This window comes from Eptatretus burgeri, chromosome 12 (assembly GCF_056783735.1).
Source record: "Eptatretus burgeri isolate ZD-2024b chromosome 12, Ebu_testis_v1, whole genome shotgun sequence".
Lineage (NCBI taxonomy): Eukaryota > Metazoa > Chordata > Myxini > Myxiniformes > Myxinidae > Eptatretus > Eptatretus burgeri.
The window spans coordinates 65,974,048-65,985,272 of NC_140972.1; the positions used below are offsets into that span (position 1 = coordinate 65,974,048).

Consider the following 11,225-nt stretch of genomic DNA (forward strand, 5'->3'; position numbering starts at 1 on the left):
CTGTTTATTGTCGCATCAGGCTTCTTTCTATCTCTGCATTACAAACACCAATAAATCTTCACTGTGCCACATATCTTTCCTCACCTGCTCGTAAATAATTTATAATTATTAGGAATGTTCCCTGCTCGTTTTTGTCTTTTCTTCCATTGATCCAGCATGGTCCGAATCCAAGTTTAGCCGGGACTATATTCCCAACGATCCATTCCTTTTAGCCGGTACGTCCTTCGCAGTGTCGCTCGGCTGCATCCGATCCGATAGAGTGATCCGGTTCAGACAAGGCGTACCGAGGGCGTGTTCCCTGGTAATTAAATCACGTGATTAATTAGGTAACCCGATTAACCCATCGACAGGAGGACCCTAGGTCACGCGGTTGAGTTATTGGCGTCCACGGTCCGTTAAGCAACCCGCCGCGTCACGGAATTATCCGTGTGCGATGGCCTACAATTCCGGGGAGCCTGGTGGGAACAGAGATAGCTTCCCCCACCTTGTGGTCTTCTCACCCGACCCCCCCGGCCCGCAACAACATGTTCAACAGCCTCTTTGTCCAACTGACTCAGACTTCTTCCGCTCCAATTACCATTTCTGTGCACACATCATCAATGCCTGGCGCTCTTCCCTTCTTCATACTCTTCAATGCTGTCCGCACTTCCCCCATTGATTGCCACCAACTCCACTTTCCCCTTTACACAAAATGGTAGCTCCAGCTCGCCATTGCTTCCTTCCTGGTTCAACAGCTCTTTGAAATACCCTTCCCACAAATTGAGCAAAAATTAAAATCAGCCATGACAATTCAAGTAACCCAGAAATGTAATGCTTGCTATCCTGTTGAGGGTTCCAAAACTAAAGTGATAGTGAAGAAATACTCACTATCTGAAGTCAAAAACTGTGTGCATCTTCAGGAATCATTTCAACAATTTGTGGGTGTTTAAACGTTTAGCAATCAAACCGCAACTAAACACCAATCTTAACACGTACCTGTTGCTCGAAGAGTTTCCTTTGTTTGAAAAGTTCCCAGTCATCCTTCAGAATTTTTTGCTTAGCTTTTAAGGCAATCTGCAAAAAGAATATCAAATACTTAAAGAATAAAAGAACATCTGTTGAAATATGAAGGTATTCACAAAAGACTAATTAACGTATTTTAAACCCAAAAACAATCTCAATTGCATTAAATTCCAAAAATGGACCTGCACATAAAATTGGGATCATGGAAAAGTGCATTTTGTTGTTACAACCTGAGTAACGATGTTAAAAATGTTGAAAATCAAAATGCTTAGTTTTCAAAACAATATAAAGATGGATTATTCAAATTTAATGTTTCAATGGTTTTTCAAAGACAAAAAGTTCCTTTGATATTGATCCCCCATTTATATTCTTTACAGTGCATACAGTTCATAAATGAGTTTATGTGTATAATATATATATTGTAATATGCAATGAAAGGAAAAAGGATGGAGTATATTTGTGGAAAGAAGAACAGCTGCTGTTTAGATGTGTGCGATGAGCCATTTTGGTGGGAGACTCCCACCCCACAACCTCAACCCACTCACCCAACCCCACATCGCATGGACCTTTCCTTGCCTCGTTTGTTTTTGAATACAATGTGGAGGCTCATGGAAGAGCGAGAGCAGAACGGAAGGAACAAAATTGAAAGGGAGGAAATACCAACAGCAGAGTATAATAAACTCAGCAAAAATAAAAACTTGACACTCATTATTTGTCAAATAGTGTTTAGAAACTTTTCTTGAAAGAGTTATTGTTGTGATTATGGTTAAAGGCATTGTCGAGGTCATTACTTCACACATTCATTCTACTGGTCGGGCCTACGTAGCACGTAACAGAACACTGCACGCTAAATTCACGTTTCCACGTGACACAAGTCACGTGGCCTATTGATACACCTGCAATTGATCTCAAGGTAGCAGAGGAGAGTATCATCTCAGAAAAACAAGGTTTTATGGTTAATTATTCGTTAATTTGCAATGCCACAACTGTCAAACATTCAGCGTGAACGTGCCATTGGCATGCTGAATACGGGAAAATCCGTCACTGACGTTGCGAGGGTTATGGGATGCAGTCGACAGACCATCCATAACCTCCAGACACGTCTCCATCAAACTGGAACCACAGCTGACCACCCCCGTGTTACGTCACGCGCGGAAGACCGACAGATTGTCTTACGTCATTTGCGTAATCGGTTTGTCACTGCCACATCTACTGGGAATGAATTGTTTGGAGGTCGAGTGACTTCCCAAACCATTCGAAATCGCCTGCGCTCTGCTCGTCTTCATGCACAGCGGCCATATCGTGGACCAATTCTAACCCGTTTCCATCGACGCCAACGTCTTCTTTGGGCACGACGGCACCTGAGATGGACCCAGTGAGATTGGAATTGGGTTGTGTTTAGTGACGAATCAAGGTTCACACTAACTTTTGCTGATGGAAGGGTTAGAGTGTGGAGAAGACGAGGAGAACGCAATGCCCAGTGTTGCGTACAGGAAGTGGATCGCTTTGGGGGCGGTAGCGTTATGGTTTGGGGTGGTATCAACGGTCATGCTCGATCCCGACTCATTGTCATCCAGGGAAACCTTAATGCGGCAGCATACAGGGATCAGGTGCTCATTCCAGAGCTTTTACCATTCATGGCAGCTCATGGCCCAGGTCTGACTTTCCAACAGGATAACGCCAGACCTCATACGGCCAATTTAACAACGAATTTCCTCAGGGACGCTGGCATCAATGTCATGGAGTGGCCCTCAAGATCTCCTGACCTCAACCCCATAGAGCATGTGTGGGATGTGTTCGGCAGGCGGCTCCATCAAGTAAGGAACCCTCCACAGAACTTGCAGGAGCTTGGTGCCATGTTGGTACAAATATGGCAGCGCATTCCCCAAGCTGTGTTCAGACGCATCATCCAATCCATGAGGAGACGTTGTATCGCAGTTGTGAACGCCCATGGAGGACACACCCAATATTGACATGATTTCATTAAGTTGTGACTCACAGTTTTTGATCATGGACAATGTCGTCGCATTTCCGGTGGAACCGATTCCATGACAAACATGATCTGTATGCTATAGCATCTTTAATGACAAGAGAATTGAATACAATCGTTATTTCAAACCTATTTTCCAAAGTGTTCAAATTATTGACTTTGAAACGAGTGTAAAGTTTTTATTTTTGTTGAGTTTATATATATATATATATATATATATATACATATATATATATATATATATATATATATATATATATATATATATATATATATATATATATATATATATATACATATATATATATATATATTCACACACACACACACACAGACACACACACATACATACACACACACATACATACACACATACATACACACACACACACACACACACACACACACACACACACACACACACACACACACACACACACACACACGAGCAGGGTGTGCTTACACATTGTGCAAGCATCGGAACCGTACTTCCCCATTTTCGGGTCGCTTACCTGCATTTGATTTTTCACGAACGGATGCTTTCTAATAGTTGTGATTTTTTGTTCTCCTGGTGTATTGGCTTCGATGTCCGTCGCACACAAAATTACCATGCTTCCCCGTGGTCTCGGGTACCTCAACTGCATTTTTTTTTCAGTTATGGATGTTGTCTGATGATCCTGTGAATTTTTCCGGTGAACTGGCTTCGATGTTCAATGGCACGCAAAAAGCTTTCTACGTCACCAGGAAGGTACAGATGTTTAATGTCAGTGAGCGAGTGAGAGTGAGTGAGTCAGTCAGTCGTTAGAGCTTTAAGTCATACTAGCTCGGTGCGCTTACACATTGTGTAAGCATACAAACCGTGTTTCCCCATTGTCTCGGGTCGCTCACCTGCATTTTTTAAATATTTTCATGTATGAATGTTGTATGACGAGACTGTGATTTTTTTTCCCGGTGTACCGGCTGCGATGTCCATCAGCATGCAAAATTTCCGTGCTTCCCCATTGTTTCGGGTCGTTCACCTGCATTTTTTTTCATTTATTTATATATTTCATTTATGGATGTTGTCGAACGATTCAGTGATTTTTGTCCCCCCCGGTGTACTGGCTACGATGTCCATCAGCACGCAAAATTTCCATGCTTCCCCATTTTCTCAAGTCGCTCACCTGCATTTTTTTTCATTTATGGATGTTGTCTAACGATTCTTTAATTCCCCCCCCCCCCCCCCAGTGTACCGGCTACGATGTCCATCAGCACGCAAAATTTCTGTGCTTCCCCATTTTCTCAGGTCGCTCACCTGCATTTTTTTCATTTATTTATATTTTCATTTATGGATGTTGTCTAACGATTCTTTAACTCCCCCCCCCCCCGGTGTACCGGCTACGATGTCCATCAGCACGCAAAATTTCCATGCTTCCCCATTTTCTTAAGTCGCTCACCTGCATTTTTTTTCATTTATTTATATTTTCATTTATGGATGTTGTCTAACGATTCTGTGATTCCCCCCCCTCCCCACCCCCCGGTGTACCGGCTACGATGTCCATCAGCACGCAAAATTACAGCTTTCCACGTCACCCAAAAAGTACCGATATTTAATATCAGTCAGTGAGTCAGTGGTTCGAATAAGCTTTGCATTACATACACATATATATGGGATCCTCATGTGTACGCGCACGCACACACGCATGCAGGCTAGTTTTGTCTCTGTCTCTGTTATCCAGGCTAGTTTTGATTTTACCAGGCTAGTTTTGAATGCGAATACAGCAAAAGTGTCAATATTCACAATAAATCTTCATTATTTGTTCATCAATCCCAAGAATTTTAAGAGCTTCTGATAAGTAAGATGCTCATTCCTCTGCAATTTCAATAAAAATGTGCAATAATTGAGGTATTTATTCAAGGTGATGCTTTTTACGAAACAAATAATAAGTAATGAATTCTCATGCCCACATGTTCCCATCCATTTACTTCTGACAAAAAAAAGAAAACATTACATTAAACTATATATCAGTGATCACAGAGCAATCGCCAAGGGTAAGCCTCTTCTAGTGGCCCACGATCCAATGATGGCTTTTTTTTCTTTTGACCGCCGTATGACCTTGACCTTCAACATTAAGGGATAGAGTGTAAATTAAGAAAATGTGTCCCCATCATATCTACAATCTATTCATAAAACCCAACATCAAGAAAGGAGGAAAATTATTCAAGTTATGATCAAAAAGGTGTTTTTTGTCAATGAGGTCACAAATCCAAAAAAAGTAGGAGGTCAAGGACACTCATCAAGTATCAGGTGCATGACTTCAATGAAGGGCCACTATTATGTTGCAAAAACATTTTGGAAGGCCAAGCAATCTTTGAGATTCCACATTGGCAAAATTGAGTGATGACAAAAAAAAAGTTTTCTTTCTTTCACATCACCATTTGACCTTGACCTTTAACCCTGAGGGATATGATTAAAATTAAGCGTAAATGTGCCTTGCTCTAGTCAAGGGTCTACACCATCTAGAAAGGGCAATATTGTTCTGATTGAACAAAAATGAGTCAAGTTATGGTAAAAAAAAAAGTAATTTCTATAATTAGGTCATGACCTATAAAAAAGGTCAAAAAAGTAAACCTCGCATTCTCTTTATTCCCATTATTGATGCAAAATTTCATTCCAACAGACCCAGCCGGCTCAGAGATACAGTTAATAAATTGGGAGAGAAAAAAAAACAAAAAAAAACAAGCAGTCATAGACTGGTACTTACGAAATCGTCAACTTGACCTCTGACCTTGTCTAATAACAGCTGTCTCTAGAGAAGGGAGCGACGCAAACCAGAAGTTTCTACGATGATTCTGTGTCAAACCATCAATAATCGTAACGTCGACCGAAGCAAAAATCTCCATTTCTCCACGTAATTATACCTTAACGTAACTCAACGACGCGTCTGCTCGAGCGCACTGCATCATAGGACGACCCGTGATGCGTCAAGTGAAATATTTTTTATACAATCTTAAAACGTCTCCAAAACATCCGATTGTTACCAGAATTTCGACATCCGAGTTTTAAGCGTCCTAAGCGATCGCAAAAACCGAAGACAAAATTAAAATCGAAGTTAAAACGAATTCATAACGTCGAGCGAAGCAAAAATACTCCATTTCCCCACGTGAATTTATGGAATTATGTTTGACCTCACTGTGACCTTGACCTTTGACCGATTTTGACCAAAATCTAATCAGCACTAGCCATCACCCTCCTGAATCACGTGGTGTAACTTGACATTGGTAGCTTCTTCCGTTCTCGAGTTATCGTGCCTACAAACAAACAAACAAACAAACAAGCAGTCATAGACTGGTACTCACGAAATCGTCAACTTGACCTCTGACCTTGTCTAATAAAAGCATGAATCAGTCAGAAGCCCAAGGGGAGCTTGAATTCTGAATTCATTGTGGTCTACGATTTTACACTGTGGTTTGCAGATAATGAGTCCCAGACAAAAACTAGATTTCTTATAAAAATTCCATTTTTTTGTTTTTATTTTTAAAAAAGTGATTCAGTACCAGCAGGATATGCCAGATAATAGGTATATTACTTTTCAGAAGAATCTGATAAAAGACTTATTATTTATTATATATATATCAGTTATTCATCGCTGTTCCAGAATTTCGACAACCGAGTTTTAAGCGTCCTAAGCGATCGCAAAAACCGAAGACAAAATTAAAATCGAAGTTAAAACGAACTTGTAACGTCGAGCGAAGCAAAAATACTCCATTTCTCCACGCAAAACCTTAACGTCACTCAACGACGCGTCTGCTCGAGCGCACTGCATCATGGGACGACCCGTGACGCGTCGAATGAAATATTTTTTATACAATCTTAAAACGTCTCCAAAACATCCGATTTTTACCAGAATTTCGACAACCGAGTTTTAAGCGTCCTAAGCGATCGCAAAAAACCAAAGACAAAATTAAAATCGAAGTTAAAACGAACTCGTAACGTCGAGCGAAGCAAAAATACTCCATTTCTCCACATGAATTTACGGAATTATGTTTGACCTCACTGTGACCTTTACCTTTGACCGATTTTGACCAAAATCTAACCAGCACTAGCCATTACCCTCCTGAATCACGTGGTGTAATTTGACATTGGCAGCTTCTTCCGTTCTCGAGTTATCGTGCCTACAAACAAAAAACAAACAAACAAACAAACAAACAAACAAACAAGCAGTCAGAGACTGGTACTTACGAAATCGTCAACTTGACCTCTGACCTTGTCTAATAAAAGCTGTCTCTCGAGAAGGTAGCGACGCAAACTAGAAGTTTCTACGATGATTCTGTACCAAACCATGAAAAATCGAATGTTTTGGATGTTTGACCTCACCGTGACCTTGACCTTTGACCGATTTTGACCAAAATCTAATCAGTGCTAGCCACCACCCTCTTGAATCACGTGGTGTAAATTGACATTGGTAGCTTCTTCCGTTCTCGAGTTATCATTTTTTGGATGTTTGACCTCACTGTGACCTTGACCTTTGACCAATTTTGACCAAAATATAAATCAGCACTAGCCATCACCCTCCTGAATCACGTGGTGTAATTTGACATTGGTAGCTTCTTCCGTTCTCGAGTTATCTGTACCAAACCATCAAAAATCAGATATTTGACCTCACTGTGACCTTGACCTTTGACCGATTTCGACCAAAATCTAATCAGCACTTGCCATCACCCTTCTGAATCACGTGGTGTAATTTGACATTGGTAGCTTCTTCCGTTCTCGAGTTATCGTGCCCACAAACAAACAAACAAACATACAAACATACAAACAAACAAACAAACAAACAGAAATGGAAGTCATCAATATACTTACGAAATCGTTAGATTTCGTAAGTAACAAACAGAAACGGAAGTCATCAATATACTTACGAAATCTAACGATTTCGTAAGTAACAAACAAACAGAAACGGAAGGCATCAATATACTTACGAAATCTTTAGATTTCGTAAGTAAAAAACATAAATGGAGGTTTAGTACTCTTAGAGGTCCAAGATATTCTGTGGTATTATACCATTGCTGAAACTTGGAACATGTTACTTCGATGTACAAAGGATTTACTTCTGAAATTTACAGCTAATTTTGACCAGTATTAGCCGAGAAACGAATTTTCAGTCCCTGTGTTAAAGTTGCATGCAGAGAAACCGTTCCATACAAAATACACCCGTGCGGGAGTGACGGTCATCTCTGCGAGAAAATATATAGCCTCCTGAAGGTAGGGCTGTTTTTGCAAACTTTGATGTCACGTGACGCGAAAACGAAAGCGAAATTCGAAAATCAGTCCTGACCAAATTTAGATATTGTCCCATAGATTCAAATGCCACAATCAAATTCAAGATTGCTTGAGAAATGTAGGAGATAGATTTTGAAAATCGTCATTTTCGCATTTTTTGCCAACTTTGAAGTCACGTGACACAAAAACGAAAGCGAATATCGAAAATCCGGCCTGACAAAATTTAGATATTGTCCCATAGATTCATATGCCACAATCAAATTCAAGATTGCTTGAGAAATGTAAGAGGAGATAGATTTTGAAAATCGTCATTTTTGCATGAAAATCTTCATTTTCGCATTTTTTGCCAACTTTGAAGTCACGTGACACGAAAACGAAAGCGCAAATCGAAAATCCGGCCCGACCAAAATTTAGATATTGTCCCATAGATTCATATGCCACAATCAAATTCAAGATTGCTTGAGAAATGTAAGAGGAGATAGATTTTGAAAATCGTCATTTTTGCATGAAAATCTTCATTTTCGCATTTTTTGCCAACTTTGAAGTCACGTGACATGAAAACGAAAGCGCAAATCGAAAATCCGGCCTGACCAAAATTTAGATATTGTCCCATAGATTCATATGCTACAAAAAAATTCAAGATCGCTTGAGAAATGGCGGAGGAGATAGAATTTGAAAATCGTCATTTTCGCAACTTCAAAGGTCTCGTGACCTTGACCTTGACCTTCGGTGACCTTGAAAGTCATACCATCGTGTACGTCTCATTGACCTCTATCAGGATCACTAATGACCAGATATCCCGCTTCAACTTCATTGTGGACGGACGAACGCATGGATGGATCGTCACCTCTCCACTCAACACCAATATTATTAGGTCATGCTCGAAGAGATGACCTAAAAAGGAGGGGCGCTTCGCACCTCCCTTGATTAAAACTTGGGGCTACTAATTGGAGAAACAAACCCTACAACATGTATAAAACTTCTCTATCCTATAGGGGGAGGCTTATACCTGTTGGGAGGAGGATCAATAAAATCCTATTGGGGAGGCTCAATAAAAGCAAAGAATAAAAAATAAATCAAAATTTTTCATTCGACCAACCTCAAATTATTTTGAGAAAGTTCTTGTAACTAAATGTTTTGCTTTTAGGCCGGAGAATATTCATGAGGACTTACTTAAATGAAAATAAGGCCAGCCCACGAAATACAATTTTTACTTATTTTGCAGGATGGCAAGTAGTGAATGTTAACAGTATACATCACATCTTATGTCAAGAGAATTGGTTGACAGGATGGCCTAGAGGTACGCACATTCACCTCTAAACTGTCTCGCCTGAGTTTGAATCCCGACCCAGCGATAAACTGTCAGCCTGGGGTTTCACAGGCAGGGTGATTCATCAATGTGTGTGCCGTTCCTCGGATGGAAGTTAAACTGTGTGTCCCGTCTGCCAGCAATATTTGGTGGACATTAAAGATCCCACGATGTCATTCGCGATGAGCTGGTGAGATATCACCGGCACAATGGCTAAATTACAAATTCCTGCCCTAGCCAATTTAAGGCTACTCCGCAACATTGTGATGCAGAAGAACGAAGAAGAACATCAAGAGAATCAAGGAAATACTGTTTGTTACATTTTTCAACATTACGGATAAAGGACCAAAAATTTTTTTTTTCGACAACACGGAAAAAGGACCAAAAAAAAAAAAACGGTTCACAATGGTTTAGCCGAGTGATAGTTCGTTTTTTTATACCTCCCAATAATGCAAGGTTTGTCTGAATTTCTACATGAAACTTCGGAATACATCAACTTTCATCAAATTTCGATTCAGGCACCAACATCGAATGGCATGGCCCACTCATAAACCTGACTTAATCCATGCGATTATCTATGGGGAGATTTGGCAAGTCAAATTTTTGTGCATAAAGTCCACAAACTCTCATGGGGCTGAGGGTGAAAGTTTTGGAATTCTGCAACTCAAATGTCAAGCACCTGTGTCATAAAGTTGCAAATAAAGTTATTGCTAGGTTTAAAGAAAGCACAACGGAAAAATTGCGGTCACATCGAGTATGTTGCTCACGACTATTGAATCTCAAAAGTGTACCGTTCCGATATGATAAATTGATTGTTGCTTTACACGCAATAAAGCGTTTCAATTCTGAATGTAAGTACGCCACATTTTGTGGGCTACGTTGTACCACTTAATATGTAGAGTAATTCATGGTCATAAAAGATAAGGACTACTAAACTTTATTCAATATGACTGTCAGCCTGTGCCAGCATTCACATCACCTGATCACATCATTATAATGGCCTAATCATGAGTGAACCTGTTACAACCAGACAACTACATCAGGCTAAATTACAGGGTATTACCTGCTCGTCAACAAAGTCATCGATGCGTTTTTGGCATTCGTGCCACTCGAGTGCAACCCGACGCATTTCATCCTCAAACTGCTGCAACCTTGACAGCAGACAGGCTGCTGCTTCATCAACTGGTGCGCCATCCTCACCCGGCCTGGAATGCACATGTTGTAAGCAATCCTTCTGTGTACACATTGAAACAGCATTTCATACTATCATGCTGGCAACATACCAATACAGTTTGCCCCTCCTCCTGCAAAGCAAACCAAGCCTGTACAAAGTAGCACTGTTCACACTTGCAAAAGGAATATTACACCTTTTTTTGGAGGAATTCAGTGTGTCGCAGGTCACTTTTAAGATAAATCACACAATGTTTTTGTGATTGGGAATGGGGATTCATTTTCTGGCAAGGTATTGTTACGATAGTTAGTTTGGGGTTAATAATGGGTTAATTATTCATCAGTTATCTCTTAATGAATGTTAGCGCAAGTATTTGTAACCCCAATTAGCAACGACCCACATCAGTTGTCTCGGCAGCTCATCACCCTCGAGTCTCGACTCTCTTGTTTGTCTGTTCTTCCTTTTTCCCCTCTGTGTTTAACTCCAAAATCAT

The 11,225-nt window shown here is 40.4% G+C and overlaps 1 protein-coding gene across 4 annotated transcripts in view; it reads right to left on the reverse strand.

Moving 5' to 3' along the window:
* The window catches only part of FAM193A (family with sequence similarity 193 member A), a 169,241-nt gene that overhangs the window by 61,147 nt on the left and 96,869 nt on the right, over nucleotides 1–11,225 (reverse strand). For 3 of the 4 annotated variants that reach the window (XM_085848318.1, XM_085848316.1, XM_085848319.1), the window contains 2 exons: nucleotides 10,625–10,766; nucleotides 976–1,053 (listed from right to left, as the gene is read on the reverse strand). In XM_085848318.1, the coding sequence (XP_085704444.1) occupies nucleotides 976–1,053; nucleotides 10,625–10,766 (220 nt within the window). The remainder of the gene's footprint in view (nucleotides 1–975; nucleotides 1,054–10,624; nucleotides 10,767–11,225) is intronic. The other variant, XM_085848317.1, reaches the window with a different exon arrangement.